At 42.3% G+C, this 21780-nt stretch overlaps 3 protein-coding genes and 1 long non-coding RNA gene across 8 annotated transcripts in view; all 4 read right to left on the bottom strand.

The window, feature by feature from the left end:
* Positions 1 to 215: 215 nt before the first annotated feature.
* On the bottom strand, positions 216 to 3915 carry atxn7l3b (ataxin 7 like 3b). 3 transcript variants are annotated; one of them, XM_061706354.1, is made up of 9 exons: positions 3876 to 3915; positions 3360 to 3441; positions 3176 to 3283; positions 2963 to 3095; positions 2126 to 2297; positions 1863 to 1963; positions 1757 to 1779; positions 1442 to 1487; positions 216 to 811 (listed from the first exon to the last, which is right to left on the bottom strand). In XM_061706354.1, the coding sequence occupies exons 3-9, from the start codon at positions 3224 to 3226 to the stop codon at positions 732 to 734; spliced, it is 606 nt and encodes a 201-aa protein (XP_061562338.1). In that variant the 5' UTR covers positions 3227 to 3283; positions 3360 to 3441; positions 3876 to 3915; the 3' UTR covers positions 216 to 731. The 3 variants fall into 3 exon arrangements, with proteins under 3 accessions (XP_061562338.1, XP_061562337.1, XP_061562339.1); XM_061706353.1 differs by lacking the exon at positions 3876 to 3915 and adding an exon at positions 3569 to 3834; XM_061706355.1 differs by lacking the exons at positions 1442 to 1487; positions 3876 to 3915 and adding an exon at positions 3569 to 3834 and having other exon boundaries at positions 722 to 811.
* Positions 3916 to 5037: 1122 nt separating this feature from the next.
* LOC133417949 (upstream-binding factor 1-like protein 1) lies at positions 5038 to 8438 on the bottom strand. The gene is made up of 13 exons (XM_061706206.1): positions 8212 to 8438; positions 7958 to 8133; positions 7392 to 7463; positions 7055 to 7210; positions 6934 to 6986; positions 6810 to 6843; positions 6241 to 6285; positions 6082 to 6143; positions 5830 to 5971; positions 5712 to 5753; positions 5499 to 5552; positions 5353 to 5421; positions 5038 to 5272 (listed from the first exon to the last, which is right to left on the bottom strand). Exons 1-13 carry the CDS (start codon positions 8219 to 8221, stop codon positions 5225 to 5227), a joined length of 963 nt encoding a protein of 320 aa, XP_061562190.1. The 5' UTR covers positions 8222 to 8438; the 3' UTR covers positions 5038 to 5224.
* A 1050-nt stretch (positions 8439 to 9488) lies between these two features.
* slc4a1b (solute carrier family 4 member 1b (Diego blood group)) lies at positions 9489 to 17636 on the bottom strand. Of its 3 annotated transcripts, none has more exons than XM_061706551.1 (17): positions 17487 to 17636; positions 15621 to 15786; positions 14890 to 15025; positions 14202 to 14274; positions 14012 to 14054; positions 13670 to 13854; positions 13267 to 13471; positions 12897 to 13100; positions 12681 to 12829; positions 11756 to 11950; positions 11412 to 11660; positions 11243 to 11332; positions 10813 to 10979; positions 10473 to 10714; positions 10223 to 10392; positions 9960 to 10133; positions 9489 to 9850 (listed from the first exon to the last, which is right to left on the bottom strand). In XM_061706551.1, exons 2-17 carry the CDS (start codon positions 15778 to 15780, stop codon positions 9770 to 9772), a joined length of 2523 nt encoding a protein of 840 aa, XP_061562535.1. In that variant the 5' UTR covers positions 15781 to 15786; positions 17487 to 17636; the 3' UTR covers positions 9489 to 9769. The 3 variants fall into 3 exon arrangements, with proteins under 3 accessions (XP_061562535.1, XP_061562537.1, XP_061562536.1); XM_061706553.1 differs by having other exon boundaries at positions 9960 to 10094; XM_061706552.1 differs by having other exon boundaries at positions 13273 to 13471.
* A 664-nt stretch (positions 17637 to 18300) lies between these two features.
* Positions 18301 to 21780, bottom strand: part of LOC133417597 (uncharacterized) — a 34193-nt gene continuing 30713 nt past the window's right edge. The window contains exon 3 of the long non-coding RNA XR_009770370.1: positions 18301 to 18408. This is a non-coding gene — a long non-coding RNA (uncharacterized LOC133417597). The remainder of the gene's footprint in view (positions 18409 to 21780) is intronic.

Here is a 21780-nt window from a genome sequence, read left to right as displayed (position 1 = left end):
AAGTCTCATTCCAGGTATATTTCAAGGCCAAAAGACAAGTAACAAATCATTTATTATGCGAGACCGATGAAAGATACCGAGCCAAGATAGCAGCAATTCAACCATCGCAATATTTACACCATCACATCACACCAAGGATTTGTGTAACCCTTTTACACTGTAAACACGATACATAGACAAAAAAAATAAAAATCAAGTGCACCCCCCGCCCCCCCCCCCCCCAAAAAAAAGAAAAAAGAAAAAAAAACATCTGCTTTCTGCAGCAATTGCTTGTACAATTAGACGTTCGCTCGATGTTCAGTGAGCCGCACACATGCAAACACAAACTTGAGCATGACTACGAGTGTGAAAACGGATGACAAAACCATTTCTAGTGATTGTCTGAAACATAATGTGACCCTTAGATCTTGTGTTCTTCCAGAAGAAAATGTGAAAAACTGAAATACGAGTGCGCTCACGGAGTAATTCAACGCTCTGAACGATATATGCAGTGAAATCATGTCCAATGATTCATTGTTACTGTGAGAGATTCCAGCAAAGAGAGGACTAAAAAGCCAGTGTCTGTAGGATGATTTTTGGAAATAAAAAAAACAAACAAACAAACAAAAAGCGTCAAGTATAAAGTGGGAGGTCTGAGGTCGTCACCGTGCGAGCCATCCATAACGGCAATACTTTTCACCCGGAACGAAGAAGTACTGCCGGTTGTCCTGGGTTAGCTATAGCGCGTGTCGTTATTGAGGGAACGCTTCGTCTTTCATCAACATGCGCGGGCTTTCCTGGTTGTCCATGCGACGTCGAGGACCCATCATGCCTGTGGGAGGGGGAAATTATTATTATTATTTTTTAATCATTTGATGCAAATCTATGCTAATTTCCGTTAGGCCGTCTACAGCGTTTCGGATCATCTGTATCATCAGTCGAACTAGCGGACTGTTGTGAGTGACGAACAGCTTGAAGCAAGCACGCCGTGCCTCTTATTTGGAGAACTGTGTGACTGAGAATCTTTTTTTTTTTTTTTTCTCTCCTTCAAGTGATTTTATACGATAGTCTTCCAATTCTTGACAGCGACTGCGTGAGAACAGGCGCCAAGTAGCACTTTTAAATGTTTTTTTAAAACTAATTTCTGTATGTTTTAATACATTTAAATGTGTTTTAAGCGTGTGAGAGTAAAAGTATGAATTTATTTATTTTTTATATGGTCTCTATAATCGCAGATTTTCACTTTTCGTGGGTGGGTCTGGGACATTTCCCCCCCCCCGTGTTGAAGGAGGCTTCACTTTATTATTAAATCCATCTCTCTGTGATAGTGTCAATAAAAATGAACACTCTTTACAATGGCACAATTTTTGGGAAATCTCTGATTTGGACGGTATGAACATGGTTATACATTCTGTGACATTTTACTTCAGTATAAGAATGTCAAGGACTGATTTCAACTTACTGCTCTTATGCTTGAAGGATTTGGATCTTCTTGGCGAATTTGGATTCTGAAGAGGGGGGGAAAGTGACACAAAACTCGATATTTTGCATATTTTTTGTGGATTTATATGGCACGGTTCAAGTGACACAATTCTGATTTTTTTTTTCTTTAAAGTTGCACAATTGGGGTCATGCTCGCATTAATAGAAAAAAAAAAAAAGGGAGAAAAAAAACATGGAATCTGCTCTCTTTTGATGGGACTGAATATCGTATTTAAAACATCAATGTGAGCTCGACATCATCGAAATACACATTGGTGATGTAAAAAGTCCGGTACCTTATCAGATTTTCTTTTCTTGGCTGTAAAAGGGGGAAATAAAAAGAACATTTATTTGGAGCAACGAACACAACGTGGCAACCAAAGAAATGGAGAGAAGCAGCACCTCGCTTTTCTGCGCCGTAAGACCAGTCGTTATCATTGACGTCATCGTTGTCTTCTTGGTCGCTCTCTGATTTGTTGTTGGTGTTGTTACCCGTGACTATTCTGGAAAAATGCCCAGGACACACACACACACACAAAATGATCTTTCCTGTCCACTGGCACCATTTGAATGCATTTCCCACTATATTCCCCCTTTCATAAATGCTTACTTTTGCTCATCCCTTCTTTCCGCACAGCTGTTTTGTCTTGCGCTCGCCGCCTTACCTGCGGTTGGCGATGCGGCTGCTGTTGCGTCCCATGCCGAGGCACTTCTCCAGGTGCGGAGCGAAGCGCGATGCGGCGATGCTTCGGCTGCAGTTGGGACAAACGCACTCTTTGTTTTTCCACTGGTTGTACACCTGGCCGAACACATCCAAGCCCGGCTGGTCCACAATTTCTTCACATTTGGACACAGAGGAAAGAGCAGTTGGTAAATTTAAATGGATTAAGAAGAAACATTCTCACCAAATCTGTGAAAGTTGAAGGGCGGCAACTGGACTGTTCTTGGTTGTTGAGGACATTTGACCTTGAAGTCAAAAGGCTTCTTCAGTTCTACATTTAAGGTGTGGAACCCCCCAACCCCAATTTATGTCTCTGGTGGACGTTCTAGACGGGCCGCTACAAAATGTATAGCGAGTAGTGCAGTGAGCTCGACGTTGGAGAGACCTAAGCAACCACTCCGCAAACGTATGGCGCAACATAGGAGGGCAGCCTCTCCGGGTCCAGAGCTGCATCTCAAAAAAAGAAGTTACATTCTTTTCAGGACAACAATGTTCAAATTCCGGAAAGACGGCACTGCTGGTTTTCGGGCTGTAGCAATAGAATATTTGTACAACAGAGTATTCTACTGATTAGCTTATCAATTAAACGAGCAATCGAATAACGACTAAGCAAATTAGCATTAGCGAATAATACCGACACACAATACAATAAAGAGCACGTGAGGTGCAGAACTCTTTTGATTCAAATGCGGAACGCCTCCGACGCCCAAGAAGAGTCCGGTTGCATCCGTTCAACTTGTGCAGATTCTTGACGACGGAGAATCTATGCCCAAATTCTGACCAAAGTCCCGCAAGCTTTCTTGGTCCGTGTCATCCAGGAGGAAATAGCCCTGCTTCACAGCCCGGTGCGCCTCGAAGCAAAGGCCCAGGCACGCGTCCTCCACCAGGTCAGACAGGATGTCCTGAGCGAGGCCCTGCAAGCGGCGGGAAACCAAGCGTCGCCGTGAGACTCGCTCACGCCTTCGCGTGCATCGTTAGGCAACTTTTGCCGCACCTCCAGCTTGCTGTTGTCCAGGCCGGACATCGGAACCGCCTCCATTTTCATTTGCCAGAAGTCCCCGATGAGCCCTCGCTGCTGTGGTCATGCTGCAGCTCAGCCGGCCTGGGGCAGATTTTCGCAGGAGGGTGAGTGATGTCGCAATCACATGCACGGAAAGCTCCTGCTGCGAGATACTCACCAAAGCTCCTTGGATCACCACCAAGGCTTCCTCTTCCTCTTCCTCTCTCTTTGTTTGTATCCCCACTTCCCACGTTTATAAACTGAGGATGAACACAAACAGCGTTAGGTTGACTTTGGTGCATCGACTGGATCGAACGGTCATCCGACAAAACAAAAGAAAAGCAGTAGAGGGATTGCAGATGAAAAGGATACAACAAGGCGGCTTACTAGTTCATCGGGCGAACGGGACGCGCAGAGCCTCAAACGTAACATTCACCGGGGTTAACGGGACGAATGTGACTCAAGAGTGTTCGCGGTTATCTCCCTTGAACGGTTTTCGCTTGTCGATAATTTGCAGTCGCCCGAAAAGCTCAAGTCAAAGCCGCTGCATTGCGGCTGCTGCTCGTCGCGCGACATATCGCGGAAAGACACGCCGACGCTCGTTTCGAAGCATCTCGCCATCGATTCAAACGCGGAACCGGTTAGCGCGACGCGCTTCGCAACCGCGGAAATGTCCTAATTGCGTTTTATTTACCTACTGCGGCAGGCATCCATCTTTAGATCCGAGATCAGACAGAAGCAATCGATCGCAGCGCGACGCCTTCGCTCCTCAACTTGTGTCGCGCATCTCAGTGCGTCACTCGGGAAGTCACCTTTAAATAACGAGACTATTTCTGTACAAATTGCGTTTGAAATGCTGGAAATAGTGGCGAAATGTAGAATGGACGAGTGAATCATGTCAAATGTGTCTTTATGTGGGAATTTTACTTTTAAAATGTGGGTATTTTGGAAATTGTCCTCCAAATGCCTCCAATAAGTTTAGTACTTTGAAGTTGAACAAGAAATGGAAAAGGTGGCGGGAATTGTGTTAAAAAATAAATACATAAATAAATCAGTTAAACGCAGGAATTTTATTGGGAAACTTGAGAATTTGAAGAACGTGGAAATATATGGAAGTTGGAATGTTTTGAATTGGTCAAGAAATGTTGGAGATGATTGTGTAAAATCTTTTGAATATGGGAAATTGTACGGTGGAAATTCGGGGATTTTTCTGAGAAAAGTGAAATTTGGGGGATGTTGACATTTTTGGAACGTGGCAAATAGTTTGACCTTGAAATGGTTTAAATCAGTCAAGAAATGTTGAAGAAGGGAATTATGTCAAATATCAGAATGTATCGTGATTTGGGAATTTTACTGAAGTGTGGAATTTGGGTGATGTTGAAATTCCTAGGATGTGGAAAATACTCTAAAGTTGGAATGGTTTAAATCAGCCATTAAATGTGGAAGTACATGTACATCTCTCGAATGTAGGATTTAGATAAAATTGGAGAATTTTACTGTGAAAACTAAAATTTGTGGAAGATGGCAATTCTTGGAATGTGGAAAACATTTCTCACTATGTTCAGAATAAATTGAACAGTTTGAATTGGAACGGGAATGATGTGGAACAGTTTTGTTGAATGTGTCGTGAAAGTTTTTTTTGGGGGGAGGGGGCGGGGGGGATATGCGGGATTCTGGTAAAACTGAATTTTTGTAATGTGGAGAATAGCAGCCAACATGGCCTAAAATTTTTTTAATAAAAAACACAAAGTATTCATTTTACATTGTATCAACACATATTCATTTAATAAACATTTCAACGTTCAAGTCTTCTACCATGTTTATTAACAAAATACAATATTTGTATTGCACACAAAAAAAAAAAAGACACACAAAGTCTGCAAGATGTAATTAATTACGACCTGAATAATTACATTGTCATTGCTGGTAATTTATAAGTTTTTTATTTTTTATTTATTTATTTTTTTAAACAAGAAACGCTATTATACAGCATTACTGTGCAGGTTCTCCATGTTGTTTCACGTCAAATGAGAGCAAAGTCCATCAAAACATATCAAAGAAGATTTCACCCTCGTCATCCTCGTCATCCTCCTGTGGATTAACACTGAATGTTTTAATGGACCGCAGTGGAAAGGACAATAAAATATGAAACCATGTTTTACTATCCCGACCTCATTGGAATCCAAATACTGTTCCTCTTCTTCAGCGCTGCTGACCTCAACGTCTTCATCCTCGGAATCCTGGGGAGACAAGCGACAAACTAATATGACAAAAGAACGACAGTATAAAGTTCCTAACGTCCTGGGCCAACACTCACTGAGGGTCTGCTGTCCTTGCTTTTGTAAAAATCGGTTCTGCGTTCTTTCCGTTTCTGCAATAAAACTTTTTTTTAGCATGAATATATACGCAGTTGAAGTTTAATTGTTACAGTAAGTCATCTGTAAAAACCCATAATGAAGGTTTGCTTCAAACTGCACAAGATAGCAAATTCATAGACAAGCTTGGCCTTAGCGTGAAGAAAATGACTCACCAACAGATAGCTCCTCTTCTTCTCGGCGTAATCGCTCTTCATCTGGGAGAGGTAAATATCACGACAGCGCTGAAGTGGGTGAGCTGTCCACAGACAAAATGTTTGTTTGTTGATGTACCTTCATACAGCGTTCATTGAGGCGGCCCTTCTCCTCGTCGTTCAACTTGCGCCAGCATTCGGCGGCAAAGAGCAACCAGTGTCTTTTGAGGGCACTGTCCATGGGCAACCGCAGCTCTTTGAGGAATAGGGCGTAACCGCTCCTACACACACACAAACGCATGCACACAACATGGACAAAGCTGAGAAGAATGGGGAGCAATACGAAAGACGGGGGGGTTATAAAAAAAGTAAAAAAAAGTGTGCGTCTTACGAGAGCGGCTTTCGAGGCCGGTGTTCCTCTGTAGATTCGTCCGAACTCAGTTCACTTTCAGCCTAGAAAGAAATGCATATTTTCAAGATAAAAATGTTGCGACCCAAGTGGGAAAACAATACGCAAGCGTCCAAATGGACAGATGTGACGTTTTCATACTTTGGGCGTCTCCTTGGAACAGCACTTCCTCTTCTCTTGCATGCCCTGCTCATATCATAGGAGTGTAACGATTCGTTCATGACATCAATGTATGGATTTATTTACCTACGATCCAACTGGATCAATCTGTGCTCGCCAAGTTAGCCTTAGCCGAAAATATATTGATTTCAATCATTTTAAAAGGTAATCAAACGATTGAATCGATACTAGGAAATAAAACATTGGATTTACGCCTGGCAGACTTTATTTGGCGGTATGTACGTGTTGTATTACCAAGAAACACGCTTGTAATTCCTTTTACCTAGCTTTATTTTTCAGCTAGCACACAGCAGTTAGCTCAACAACACCACCTTCTTCGTCTCTTTTTCTTCCTCGTATCCTATCATTCCTCTGTGCAGTGCCCCTAGTGGTTGGACTGAGACACCACAGAATGTGTGTGTGCCTTTTATAAGCATTTTTACCGATAAAGACTCCGAGCTCGTATTATTCTGAATAAACCAATATCGTCCTTGAATGGAATCGGCAACCACGAATCGAATCATTGCTAAAACGTATCGTTACACCCCTACCTGATCACCATCCGCTGTACTTTCAGACACAGGCCTGCAACACAAACGAGTCCCATCACTTTTTTTTCCTTTTTTTTTTTAAACAAAGGCAGAACATAATTTGATTAAATGTTCATTTTATTACCTTAACCTTTTGTATTCTGCAAGTGCACACTGGTACTTCTTCCTATACAGGTCCTGCGATCAATGAAGAAGTAATCAGCGATGTTCCGTTCACAACAGGAGAAATTAAAAATGAAACGTACCTTCTCTTCGTCTGTCAGGGCACCGTACTTGTCCATGACTAATGAGAAAAGCTTCTGGCGATTTAACTCTGGGTGCTGCTCTTGATATTTGTATCTGTTCTCCTGGTAAAAGATGATTGGAGGAAGACTGGGTTTCTTTGGGCGTTGGGCATCTTGCTAAAAGACAGATAGATCACAATTACTCACGTGCGTCTATTTACAAGACATTGTCTGTCTACATTTATGTTCAAATCTCCGCTCTTAGCTGCAATTGAAGCCAAACACAAGGATGACCCAAATGTGTAACATTTGACTAATGACACATGATAGATCCCCAAATGTGGAAAGTGAGTTTTACGTATTTGGGTGAATCCGAAAATTTGTCTGCAGCTTCATCAACAAGCTCTGTGAGGGTTCGAATCTTGCGTATCTGGGGAAAAAAACAACAACATGCAAGTTAGTACTTTATAAACTGTGTCTTTAATGGAAAAAATGCATCGGAAATTAATAAAAAAAAATTGACAGCAACTGAGAGTGCAACAGTATATGACTGCAATATTAGGTATAATACCAACTTGAACAAAGCGGTGCTTGGAAACCCAAGCAAACTGCTGTTTTTTTTTTTTGGTTTTTTTTTTTTTATTTCTTGAAAAGTTGTCATCTTGGAGGTCAGGTGATTCCACCCTCCAGCTATGATACATAAAATATGAGTTAATACTGCCACTTAAAACACTACAATAATCTATGATATTTTTTATATTTATGTAAAAATGTGTGTCTTGCTCAATAAAGGTTGGGAAACGCTGGCTTAAACACCAAATCGTGTTTACCATCTGTTAACAAATAAACATTTGCAATAGCTAATATGGCAAACTAACTGAGGGGGTTGCACAATAATAATAATAATACACAAATTTGACTCACTTTATACGACACAATTTTCCACCTTTGTAGGCAATCTTTGGGTGAAAAGGGAGGAAATGCCACCTTCTCCCAGTCGAGCGTTTTGACTCCATCGTAGCACGTTCTTATTCGGTCACGCCCCGTGATGTTCGTTTTCATCGCATTCAGAAGCTTCAAAATGTTCTCGTTTGTCCATTCTTCATCAAAAAAGGGAACAGAAAGACATCTCAACTACGGGCAAAGTTTGACTTGTTTTGAAGTATTGCAGTACCTACCGGTGTCCATTTTGGCTTCAGTCGTCTTCGTAGTTTGCTTTTACGTGCAAGTGGAAAGTTGGCAAACACAGTGTGTTTTCCTGTTATTAAATTACAATTTAGAGTTTTTAACCCGTCGCAGAGCCTGTAAACATTATTTAAAAACATGAAAACGGCGCATTAAACAAGACAACAACAACAACAGATTCGGGAGCCTTTTTGACTACGAAACGTGGAGCAGCAAGTCATCATCGAGTGGGCGTAGTCTTCCTGTTAAAGCAACCAATCACGAGTGATTGTCTTCTTTGTGTGTCATCGGGACGTCACGGCTACTCGGTCATAGCGCCTTCTAGCGTTCGCTTGTGTGTACATCACACGGGAGTCCACGCGTTTCGATTTTGCTCACATCAGAAAAATAAATCGAACAGAACACCTTGTGTGGACATTAACTTTTAATGTATTGTTAATGATTTTTTTAAAGAAATGTCCCTCATTTTGTTACATAAATGTTCTCTTTTTATCTTTAGTATTGCATTCAGTGCCAAGATAAACTTGGGTCGTTCTTGGCGATTGGGGACTTTTCATGTGATAGCGTTGCAGAGATTTTTTATTTTATTTTATTTTTTTACATTATATCAGATAAATGACATGTTTAAGCTTTCAGGAACTTGTATAAGTAGAGCTCATGCACCTAAAACTGATAATTATGTCATCGATTTAACATCCACACAATCTTTTTCCCCATTCAAATTAGCCATTGCTTTGTGACTCAGCAAATTTCAGCTATCTGTTCAGCCCAAAAAGTGTGAACACATTTGTGATTAAAAAAAAAAAATGTAGTTTACTTTCATCGTAATTTTCAAAATATGGAATTTCCACACACACAAAAGGAAGCCAGAAATTTTACACTCAGATCCTTTAATTTCCCTCCAAAAGAGTGATGTCAAATGCAGAATGTGGATTGATTTTTCTTTCTTTAGAGGTCAAAACTACCACAGTCTATCAGGGTGGAAAGGGATATTGTGGACACTCAATAAATTATATTAAAAAAATAATAATAATGAAAACCAATGCTTCCATTGATCTATGTTTTGGAGATACCTTAAATATAACATACAATGAAAGTGTGTTTCTATTTATTTACATTTAAATTGCAAATATGTCTCCGAAACTGAAAATTGACCTTGGGGACATCTGGGTCAAAAAACAGAAAACTAATTTTTATTGAAAAAAAAAAAATATTTCAAAGGCATTATTTTGTGTTCATGTGAGAAGGAAGACAACAAATAATGACAATGTTTTCATAATTGGCATTTTATTTACTTTAAACAAAAGTATTTTCATGGGGATAGAAAAGGCACCAATAGCAAGGAATAGCTCAATTGCATTTTTTTAAAAGACAAATTTGATTTGTCATATCAAAATAAAATTTAAGAGTCAGAAATAGTCTACTCAATTTTCAATGGAAATACAAATGTTTGCAAACTTGAATTTGAGCCATAATTAAACATTTCAAAAATGTTGTTTTATTTTATTTTTGTTTTTTTTTGTTTTTTTAAAGAGTGCCCTTTCTCTATGCCTACAAAGGCATCTGAGTTTCCCAGTACACATCTTGTCCCGGCTCCTCCTCGAATGTCACTTTAGCGTCGTCAGCATCCAACTTAAAAAAAATAAAAAATAAATACAATAAAATGTTATGTAAAAGAAGATGTAAAGGAGGTGTTTAACATTCACATACATGGGTTGCAATATAATGAAAAGCCACTTACACACTTCATCTCCAACTCAGTGAAGAGCCGCCCGGTCATGACCATGCGTAATGGAATAGTGAGGATGAGGATGAATGGAAGTGCGAGGGACGCTGGACTGGATTTGATGATCCACAGAAGTGCGAGGCACACGATCTGGATGGCAGTGAACAAGTGCATTTTTCCGGTGCTCACCTGCCACCAAAGTGCAACGTTAGGACCCGACCCCAAATCCCACCAGTTTCCGCAAAGCTGCGCTTGTCACGGCAACGGGCGACTCTTACTTTGGTGGCGTAAGGCTCGTTCGGATGGTATTTCTTGGGGATGAGAAGCAGCAGCATACGATCCCACAGCTGGATGCCGTTTAGTGACGTGACGCCCATGTAGAGGAAGATCCCGAACAAGGCCGCCATGGGGATTAACTTCAGGATGGGCTCCATCAGAATGGACAGACCTTGAAACAAACACACAGTCGAGCTTTCGCACCAGGGTAATTCCGGGTGGCAGAAAGTGACAGAAGCCACCAGCACTTACCAACCAACAGCGCCACAACGATGCCGCTGACCCTCTGCTCCAGGACTTTCTCGATCACAGGTTTGGTTCCTTTGCTCATGACGGTGAGCGCATTGGCGTGAGTGACGGAGCGCACCGTGGCAGCGCTGAGCCACGGCGCGCCGAAGATGGCGCTGATCCCGCCCATGCCCACCAAAATCAGAAGGTCAAAGTGGAAGCCGGAGCCTTTGGCCATCTTCCTCTCGGGTTTGCTCACGATCAAGCTGGGGGGGAGACAGGATCATTTCCATTCAAGATCAAATGAACAATGTTTAACAGCATCTAAAAGAACCTTTTTCTAGTGAGATGGAATACGACCTACGTTGTGATTTGAGACTCCAAGAAGATGAGGATGAAGACGAGCAAGGCCGGAATGCAGCATGCAAACATCATCCACACAGGGAAAGGTGTGTGCTCTCCAAACGGGTTGATGAGCCAGCCTCTTTTGGCTGGATTTGACACCATCAGACCTTTAGGGACCACCAGTTTCTACAGATACAATTGAATTGTTTTCCTTTTTCCCATTTCCATTCAACCATTCAGTTGCAGTAGAAACAAAAATAGCCCTTCTCACGGTTCTGTGTAAAATAAAACTTTTTCATCGCAATTGCAAGACGTAATGGCATTATCAAGTATTGCTCCATGATATCGGCGAGTACTCAAATGTAAGTACTTGTACTCGTGCGCGGTCTGTAAAAAGTTGTGTTGATGCACGCCGAGATCACCGCGAATACGATAAGAGCCACGCCAACCTGAGTGTAGGTGTCCCCAATGATGTAGTCCACGACAATCATGAGGAAAATGGCAATTGGAACACCAAAGTCACCCAACAAACGTCTGACCTATCGGAGCAATACAAATACGACGACTTTAATCAACACAACGTAGTTTATTGTACACAGCAAAAAAGGGGCTACTGACTTTTCCAGGCAGAAAGGTGCCGTTCTTGAACTGGCGCAGGAAATAGGCTATGAAGAAACAGCCGAGCATGAGGCACATGGAGAGCAGTGCCGTGTTAGGGTAAGGTGGCGTTAAAGTGTTGACGAGAACGGTCGTGTTGCCCGTCACGTTGTCCAAGATGACCGTCTGTTCCACCCTTGGGCGCCAGGGGTTTTCGAGAGATGCATTCAGGTGATCGTAATTCAGAATCAGCGGATGAGCCTTGAAGATCTGGAGAGGTGGGAGAGTTATTGTATTCTGACGGACTGCGCCACATTCCAGACAATGGAGTCACGAACGAAGACGACCGACGGCTGAATGATTACCCTCGCGAGCTTGGCGAAGGTTTCGTAGATGAAGATGATGGAGATGAGGATGGAGAATATCTCCTGGGTGAAGCGGGAAATGAAGCGCACCAGGAAGCTTCCCTCGCACGCCACGATGATCACCACGATGACCACCAGCCACACGCCCACCCACACTCGCCCGACAATGTACTCGATCTCCTGGGACTTGCAGAACTGTATCAACAAGACACGAGTGCCGCCAGGAAGACTCTCATGCCGCTTTCCGGCTGCGCAGCCTCGGCTCGATTGGTTTTCAACTTTGAGATATGGAAGTGGGCAAACCACGCCTCAATGAAAGCATCATTTGGAATGAGTGGTTCTCAAACTGGGTCCCTGGTCTTCCAGGGGTCCGCAATCTGTATCTTGGTTTTGGTAATCTACAATCAATGATGTCATATCATTTTAAAAATTTTATTCCTATATATTGGGGACCGACACACCAAGACAAAACAAACATACTGAACCACTTACTCCTTCCTGCCTTAGCTTTGGGTCCATTAAAAAATCGGACATGTTTGTCAATTTTCGTGAAAATGGTTCCATTCATGTTGTCTGTTTCTTGGCTCGAATTAAACATGGCAGTCGCTCATAGTTAAAATGATCGCTAGAACGGTCGGAAAAGGAGCTAAATGTAGCGACCAAATTGCTAAGTTGGCAACACGGACTGTGCTTTTGTAAACTAGTATTTTGGTTAAGTTCTTTTCTTTTAAACAGCACGACAAATAGTACCTTTTAATTATTTTAGCCTCTTCTTGTGCCAGCTGAAAAGCATTAATTCTCGGCCGAGCCAATAAGGTACCATTCAAGTGGAAACTATGACTCAAGAATTTACATATGGATGGGAAGCTGCTTATGGAAAGTTCTGAATGTCTGCTACTTTTTTTTTTTTTTTTTTTTTACTCACAGCATAGAAGGCCTCCTCAAACACTAACAGAGGCCCAGAGAATCCAATAACAAGCACAGGCTGGGCAGCAACGAAGCAGAAGATAATCCCTTGGATGCTAGTAGAAATGAGAAGCTCCGGGACGCCCATCATATCCTCCACTTTGTCCGCTAAATGAGGAAATATGATAGTTGAGCGCCACCGTCTAATCTGTTCGTACCAAAATTGCATACAGACCTAGGAGGCCCCCAAAGGTGATGGCAGGAGAGAGAGCCGCAAAGTAGATGAAGATGATGGCAGCAAGGACCTGAGCGTTGAGAGCATCGGTAATGTCGCTCTTGTAGTACTGGTATCGTTTTCTAATGTCTCGAATCATCCCGCCGAATGGTCGACCCGTGCGGGCCAGGGGGTCTTCAGGCGGAAGTGCCGTAGAGAAGGAAACTAAAGAAACAAAACTTCATCAAGTGGATCATCAAATTTGCAAGTACTGTGTTGTATATCCTTTGTGATATTTTTGTTTGCCATGACAGTTTTTTGTTTTACGTCAAACATGTGCCGCGGCTCAATAAAGGTTGGGGAAAAACTGTGGTACTAGATCCAGCCTTACTCTGACCAGGTTTGCTGTCCAGCACGGGCTCAGATGAGTGGACTCTGTCCTTCAGCAACTTCTTCTGAAACTTGATTATGGAACTGAGTGTGGCTTCATTTTGGATCTCAGTGGGTGGGATGACAATGCTGCAGTCCATGAAGTCGCCCACAGCTTCAGTCAAGTTTCGCAGGCTTTTAGCCCGAGACGCCGCCTGGTTGAACACCTGGTGGATAGGAATAGAAATACAAATTCACTTTCCAAGAATTTCACATAAGGATTTGACACTTAACTCATTCGCTGCCAGCCTTCCCATTTAACATGGATATTTGACTTCGAAAGCCGTCAATGGCAGTGAATGTGTTAACTTATGACTTGCACATACTTCCACCTCTCACACGGTGCACAGTGTCGGCGGACTCACTTTGTCAGCCATTAGCGCTGCCATGGCTCGCCCACTCTCATGGTAATCCGTATCGGCGCTGCTCGGCCCGATCAGTACGAAGACGAAGCGTAACGGCTCCAGAGCCTCCAAGGCCGAGTCGAGCGCCACCGCCTCTTTCAGTCGCACAAACACGACTGCGGGCTTTTCCAGGAAGTCCAAAGCTCCTGCACCGAACATCGAGATATTATTTTCACGATTGCACTAACGACGTACAGTGAACCCCTGAGAAAAAATAGGCGAATTTGAAAACACCGAACCGCGATACGTGGGTTTCACTGTCGCTCTTTAAAATGTGCTGACATTGAAGTAACACTTTCGTACCTACTAACACCATGGAGGCCTCCACACGGTCAGATTCATCCTTCTACACAAAACGGAAACATTCATTAACAAAAAGCTCAAATCACAGTCAGTCCGATTGTGTTTTCATTTGCTGGTCTGTGAGAAGTCAATTTTACATTTCAAGTCATACGTATTGCATGTCATGAGATAAGCAGCGAATTGACCTCACCCTTTCCTTGACCGAAAACCTGCGTAGGTCCGCTCCATCGGTCAGGGCTTGACTCTCCGGATCAGCTTCTTGGCTGGAGGGACGAAATAGAAAATGAACCTGTTCCCGGGTGGGGTGGGGCAGGGGGAGGGGACCGGGGGGTTGTCTAATCCACAACAACATTGGTGCAGCTACTGTTTGATGAGGAAAGGTGAAAGGATATCAGTGTTAGTCAGGTAAATCTATGGGTGGTATCCCATAATATGGAACTTTACAATGTCTGCAGGAGGAGAAGCGATGAAATAACACAAGATGAGAGTAACAGAAGACCTTGATTATTCCCGCTGTAAAGAAGTTGACATTGATGTTTTGGAGACTTCATGAGATCGGATGTGATGAGATAACATGAAATGAGATAAGACACAGATAAGGTAACATTTGATTACTTCCTGTGAGGAAATTTACAATGGTGCTTCGGTGGCGGGATGAGGAGATAATGAGTATGATCAAATGAGATGAGATACACCAATAGTAAATAAACCTTTATTAGTCCCATAGTCAGAAATTGAACAGATTTTTTTTTTTTAAAGAGTCTACATGCATGATGAGAAGGGATGAAATTACCCAGGATGAGATATAAAATTAGCGGCGGTACATGTATTAGTCTGACATTAAGGGGATCAATTCCTGATCCTGTTTTGGTGTCTACCTGCGGTTGTGGAGCAAACACTTCATGACGCCCTCCTGGTCTGCTGGTCTGATCTGCTTCTGTTTGAGCATCTCAGCGACCAACCTCTCTGCGATGGCGGCCCAGGTCTTCTCCACACAGTCAAAAAGCGTCACACCTGGATGCAGAGACACGTGGGTGCTTTGTACTTGTTGATGACCACTATGCATCCTTACGTCACATTTAGGTGCACAGTTTTAAGATACTCGTAGGGGAACCTCAAATTTCTAGGTCCAGAAACACCTGACAGGGGAGAAATTTTCAAAATGTTCATAATCCTAACGCCTATTAAACATGTGTACCCCTAAATGCCACGGGAACCTAAATATTCATGACCTGTTTAATAGAAAGGAACTTAACCAAATTAAATTGAATACAATATATATCCACCGCCGCTAGCTGATGTGCACTGCTTACACTAACAAGGCTGCGAACAGGAAAGGAGCTCGCGATCAAATTGCTAAATTGGCAAAATTGACTATGAGGGGCCGTCCGAGACATAATTTGGGATTGGGCTAGATAGGACCAAGGTGGAGCGCAAGATTCCACATCCGCCAAAGCCAAAGTAGGGAGGAGTAATTGGTCTAGTAAGTTTGTTTTCCTGGCGCTATGGTCCCCATATGTAGGTATGCACCAAAAAAAAAAAAAAAAAAAAAAAAAAAAAAAAGACAATAACTCTTGGTTTGAGCGTCTATTTGGTACCAATGGATGACCTGCGTTCATGAAGCGTCGAAGCTGCACCAGGCTCTTGAAGGTGAGGTACGAGACGTGCGAGGACGCCCAGACGCCGGACTCGGGGTCGAAGCTCTCCTCGTAGGCCGCCCATCGCCCTGTCTCCTGCCAGTAGCTCTGCTCGTTGTGGTCCTTCATCATCTTCCTCTGAGCATGAGAAATACATCACACCCCATACAAGGACATGGACGGAGATGAACTTGCTTTTCCATTCATTTGCATAGTTTTCATTTTTTTTTTTTGTTAGCCATTGCTCTGCGTGTGGTCTGCATGAAGACCCTGTGTCTAAAAGTTAAACATACTCGCATCAGGCTTTGGGCCAGTGGAAGCTCATCCAGGGCATGTTTGGACTGTCAATATGTGTCACGTGCTGGGAGTGTGCGTGTCCCTCACTTGACAATTTGTGACGGGGATGGCGCGTGTGTATGTGGCTATAATTGTGGAAATTGAAATCTGACATTTAAATGAGTCCCACTGAGGTTAAGTCATCGTTGAGTACTTATTGCCCATCTTCATAAACACATTTCTATATAAATGTGTCATTGCGTCATAAAAAAAACCCATTCAATTGTTTGTCATTGACATTGGCTACAATAATGTAAATTCAAATATCTTTTTTTCTTTAGCTGAGAAAATGATTGTTTGTGATGTGGTGGTGTTAATGATGTGTTGTAAAGAGGTCGCAGTGCATTCAGTGGATGCAACACCGGACTGGAACGCTGAAGTTGTATTTGAAAACAGAAATATTTATTCTCAAAACACAGATGAAAAAAGGGGCGGAAGATTAATATTGGATTGACATTCGGCGTAAGTATGAGTGGCGCCTGTGTGTGTGCGTGTTGACTGTCTATAAATGTGTGACATTGAAGTTTATACCTAAAAAGGTGCACATTCTTCCACGCGTGTGTTATCATGACTATGCATTGTAAGAGTACACACTGTACACACAATGTAGTGGTTGTCAATTTTTTTACACCAAGTACCACCTAAAAAAAATAAAATAATACTTAACTCTTCAAGTTCCACCATCATGATTAACATTAAAATACAATAGCGTACTGGGCCTCAAACACAAAGCAGAGGTTTTAGTCCTTCAAAATATAATTAATATTATTGTAAGCCACTGTAACAGTTTGAGAATGTGCATCAATATAGGAAAAACAAACAAACAAAAAAACCGACTCAAACAATGATTCATTCAAACGAATTGCACATAAAGGTCAAATGAAATCGTACCCAAAGTAGATGAAAATGTATTAGACTGAAAAGTTCAACACAACTGAACTGCAATTAGGCAGTGATTCTTTCATGTGCCACACTTTTCGATTTTAGCTCATCTGCAAATGAGCTGGCAAGGCAAATGGAGTTGAATACAAACGAACTGTAATTCACAAATGGAATCTGCGGGGTTAAAAACCACTAGGAGGCACGCGTACAACACTTTGAGAATCGCTGCATTATAGCAATGGCATAAAATATATTGATTTGATTCTGAACTAATACAAATACAATATTTTGAGACAAAGAAAATTTGTCGAATTTGTGATTGGCAGTCAGTTGACAGTCAGTTTTATTTCAAAAAAGGTTTATAAGGCTGTGGGGTCAGAATATTAGAAACGTCGGAATGAGCAGAATTAGGCAATTATTATTATTCTGACTGCGTGTCTACGCCTGCATTTTTTTCAATCCCGCATGATCAAGCGCCAATCAGCAGGTGTTTAAGGCGAACAGAACAATATTGCACAAATTAATAATTTCCTAACAGCGCACTGCTTTCACATGAAAGTTCTGCCCAGCGCCACTGGGTGATTGACGGTCACAACGTCAGCGGCGAGAGTCACACCTACCTCTTGCAGTCGTCCACCAAGCGGGCAGAAGCGGCCACAGGCGACTGACCTGTAGAAACGGGAAGAAAGACTTTATAAAAGGATATATTTATGGATGCATGCCGCCGGATGATGGGTGGTACACGCACGCGTGCATGCATACGCACTCCAATTCACAGTCTGACATCTAGCACCCATAATATTGATAGTATATACAGCTGCTTGGTATGCGCGGTGTCACACTATGTCATTATCCAACCAGCATCTTATCCCATTTAATGTCTGTGTTTAGAGGTCAACAAAGGCTTGGATTACACTGTTGGGTCTATGTGCTCACCTTCAAAAGCCAAGCGGTGGAAACTTGGTCGTTCTCCATGATGTCCATTTGCCATCGCCTTCCAATAGAGAGGCTCGACAGGTAGTTTTGAGGAGGTCCATTAGGGGCCATTTTGGCATGTCCGCCGTAGAGTTCATGGTCGGTGTTGCCTTAAAACCTTCAGGTCGGGGGCAGACACTATCTTAAAAAAAAAAAAGAAACAACTCTGGGTCCCACCACTTGCACGCTGCAAATGTAAAACTCTGTACAGAGGAACCTCGATTTAACAGACTAATGGGGGGCGGGGTCGTCTGTTACGGCCGATTGTCCGTTAAATTGAATTGAATTCATAAGTGTAAAAGCAATCAAAATGTGCAGGTGTTTGGGAAGAGTGTCACAAAAAAAAGGAAAACAAAAGGCCAAACGCTATAAATTTACATGCAATGAATGCATTGCTGCATAGACGAAAGTAGATGATAGTGAACGATTTTGGGTACACTTACATACCTGGAACATGGATGAGTATTATTTGAGAAATTACTTCCTTTAAGTAGCGTAAGCGGGGATCTTCCGACAGGGGGCGGCATTGTGTTAGAAAGGTTCCCAGACGTTAATGGTGTATTTAGCCTGTAAAAAAAAAAAAAAAAAAAAAAAAAAGCACAGAAGACACCATGATAACATTGTGTTTACATTTAGGTATTTTATATCTGTATGTAGACAGACAGACAGACAGACAGATGGATCCACCCATCTGTCCATCCGGTGGCATTTTGGTGCCGAGGAATTGTTGAAGTGAGTTGAGGAGCTTCATTTAGGCAAACGTAGCTCTTTCCACCTTTTTGTGGCATGTACTGTATGGCCAATTACAGTACAGTATGAAAAAAATAAATAAATAAAGGGCGGATCAGTTACTTTCACGATTTGCTTAAATAGTACAAAGAAGATAAAGATGTGACAGAATCATCTTGTAGTTCTTTCCCACTGTGTGTCTATATGAGTGAGTCGTCGCACCATATCGTGGCTTGGACAGCCAAAAATGCCTGAGGCGCATTTTTAAAATGTTTTTTTTATTTCAATGGTGTCTCCTCACATCTGATCAATACAAAAGGCCCACTCACTGCCACCAAATCCCCCCCCCCTCCCCAAAAAATAAAATAAAAATCCTGTTTTACCAAACACATAGACAAGGTTGAATAATAGACAATGGGCGTCAATACTCGACTCCTTGTTGAACACATTCCCAGTGCATACACGTTTGTCATTTGTACACATTGTCAGTGCTGACATTTGAACGCCATGTTCATTTAAAAAAACAAACAAACTCAAAAGAATAGCTTCCACGTGATGCGATTAAGACCGACCGACCATATAATGACGGAGAACGGCAAACGAGCGGAAGATGGGGTTACTGTGGTTGTATAAATCATGTATGAATGCAAAGAGGAACAGATGCGCAGAGAGAAAATCCATGTCACCGTCGCAACATCCGCAAAAATGCGCGACTGCCAAGGCCATGATTAATTTAGACTCCTACCTTGCAACAAAATGAATGCTGTCGTCATTTGAACCAGCACTCTATCATGACAACTTTTTCTTCACCATTAAATGTAATTCTAACCCTTTCAAACAGACGTTTTACGGGGACTCACAAAAGTGATTAAGCGAGGCCACACGCACTTTCTTTCCACAGGACGAGTCACCTGGAACGCAAACCTTGATTGGAATCTGAGAGGGGACAGTGGACGCCACGCGGACCACCCATCCTCTGTCTGCTGCCTCTTGACAGGTCGCTGCGGCATCAACAGTGCAACGATAGCAATGTGAGCCACAGCTATCTACTTCCAATGCACATTAGACACCTCCTATTCAACTCAGGAAAGGAACAAATACAAGATGTCAATGTCATTTAAAGGAATATAGCCACATTTCTCCCGACCAACCAACCAACCAAAGATGAGCACCAGTACGCCACCAAATGCACTTGACTTATACACTTTGCAGCTCACTAAAGCGCCTCAAATGACTCCCCAACCCCCTACCCCGCCTCCTGCCCGATGACAGCTGGGATAGGCTCCAGCACGCCCGCGACCCTAGTGAGGAGAAGCGGCTCAGAAAATGGATGGATGGATAACTTGACTAAGTTGACTTCCAAAAAAAGGTTGACAAAGAATGTCTGCCTCGAAGCTCCGCCGGGACCCAAATAAATAAATAAATAAATAAATAAAAGAGTGGGGGGGGGGAAAAAGATATTCCACCCGAAACCATGTTTGCGCCGCCGGAACCAATGTTTCATTTTACAGACGGACGCATCGTTGGGCCACTGATAAACGTTGGCAAAAATGACACAGGAGTGTCTGTAAGTCATTTTTAAGACTCTATTAGATGTGTAATGTACATCGAAAAAGACTTATGAGTGAGCTAATGGTAGTGGGCGTATTTTCTTTTCTTTCTTTTTTTTTTCAATACCTAAAATAGTAATCGCTAGCGCGCTCATGCTAACCATTTAGCAAAGGCTGATTTTGTTGTCTCAAATTCTGTTCATACCGTAGACTCTGTCCCAATCTATGCAGTTTGAGGACAGAAGTCGAGCCCTCATAAATGAGAATAAAACGGACGTTAGTCGTAAAAAAATTAATAAAAAAATAATTTTCTTCTTCCTTCAAAAGAAGAGAGGCGATAATCGAGCTTCATTATCTTGCCGTGTGTGAACTACTTCAGTGTCCTGCATGCCATGTGGCTTCTGGGCAGACTGCAAACTCACTGCTCCTCCAATATTTTCGCCGAACATTCTTCTGCGCGCAACATCTTTAACGAGTACAGCGTGTTTAGTCATGATCTGAACCCATGGAGCTTTTATATCAAGCCAATAGTTTGCCTCAGGTGTCACGTTATTCAACAGAATGTTGTGTCCTACCATGCATAAAGGCAGCAGTGTTTTGTCCTCAGATTGAAGTCACAGATTAACAAGCATCTTTTTTTTTATTATTTTTTTTTTTTTATTTTAAGGAAAGAAGTCAGTGTTCCATGCAGGGGAAGACCAAAAAGCCTTAAGAAGTTCATGAGGTTGAGGACTTTTCAATGGTTGGATTATTGCGTTAAAATAGGGCCCCCAATTCAAATAGAAGCCAATGAATCGAATCATGATGATTGAATTACACCTGTTCAAAAAAATGGGGAAAAGTATGACAAATTTAATGGCAATTTTTGCTGCTACTGCCGACAGTCTATGACATGTACTATAAATGACAAAAGACGTCATAGTATTAAATGTAAATATTCAGTATAGGGTGGCAGTTTCTGGCATGGGCATTATGTGCGGCCGCACAGGACGGCTTTTGGGTGCGGGAAATGTTTTGCTATAGTGAAATTGTGTCTTTGCCGCAGAATTAGATAAATGTATTACAAATATTTGTGAAACCCTTATCTGAAAAAAACATTTTTATTCTGTGGCTGTCAACTGAGTTTAAGACTCAGCATTTGATTTCTTGTTTTTTTCCCCGAATTTTGTTTCACATATATTGAGGACTGACAATAAATCCTACCTTTCCAGACCAAGTTGAGTAGAGAACGTATTAGGAGGAGCAGATATCAGACAAGGATATCATCGACTATTTTGCATCAACATCTGTATGAGTGTGCAGGGGCGGAGCAAGGGAGTGGCCAGGGGTGACTGTGCCCACCCTAGATTGAAGATTGGCCACCCGGCACCTGTGTCTGGAAGAATCTGGAAAAAAATGTTCGGTCGAAGTTTGGTAAGAACGTTTAACCCTATTACAACAATAAAACTAGTATAAGTGTGATTGTTGGGGGGTGATTCTCCAAGTGACAATCTGAAAGTTGGTCCCCTTTATAACACGAAAAGCAGTATATTTGTATAGCGTGTATCGTGTGTGTATGTGTGTAATGTGTTTCGTGTGTGTGTGTATGTGTGTGTCTGTTCATGTAGGTGGGTGTGGTCGAGGGAGGGGAAGCCTCGGGGGCGGCGTGCTGGTGTCACAA

The sequence above is a fragment of the Phycodurus eques genome, chromosome 19 (assembly GCF_024500275.1).
Source record: "Phycodurus eques isolate BA_2022a chromosome 19, UOR_Pequ_1.1, whole genome shotgun sequence".
In the NCBI taxonomy this organism is placed as follows: Eukaryota; Metazoa; Chordata; class Actinopteri; order Syngnathiformes; family Syngnathidae; genus Phycodurus; species Phycodurus eques.
This window is presented reverse-complemented; position numbering and strand designations above follow the sequence as displayed.

Coding starts and splice junctions, on each gene's coding strand:
- atxn7l3b (XM_061706354.1), bottom strand. CDS start 3,226: ATGAAAATGGAGGCGGTTCCGATGTCCGGCCTGGACAACAGCAAGCTG. Junction 2,298..2,962: donor AGAAAGCTTGCGGGACTTTG/GTCAGAATTTGG, acceptor CCAAATGTGAAG/AAATTGTGGACCAGCCGGGC. Junction 1,780..1,862: donor TTACGGCGCAGAAAAGCGAG/GTGCTGCTTCTC, acceptor CCCCTTTTACAG/CCAAGAAAAGAAAATCTGAT.
- LOC133417949 (XM_061706206.1), bottom strand. Junction 6,844..6,933: donor GCAGAATACAAAAGGTTAAG/GTAATAAAATGA, acceptor TTTGTGTTGCAG/GCCTGTGTCTGAAAGTACAG. Junction 5,422..5,498: donor GCAAGGACAGCAGACCCTCA/GTGAGTGTTGGC, acceptor TTGTCTCCCCAG/GATTCCGAGGATGAAGACGT.
- slc4a1b (XM_061706551.1), bottom strand. CDS start 15,780: ATGATGAAGGACCACAACGAGCAGAGCTACTGGCAGGAGACAGGGCGA. Junction 12,830..12,896: donor CACCTTTGGGGGCCTCCTAG/GTCTGTATGCAA, acceptor TTCCTCATTTAG/CGGACAAAGTGGAGGATATG. Junction 11,333..11,411: donor GCACCTTTCTGCCTGGAAAA/GTCAGTAGCCCC, acceptor TTGCTCCGATAG/GTCAGACGTTTGTTGGGTGA.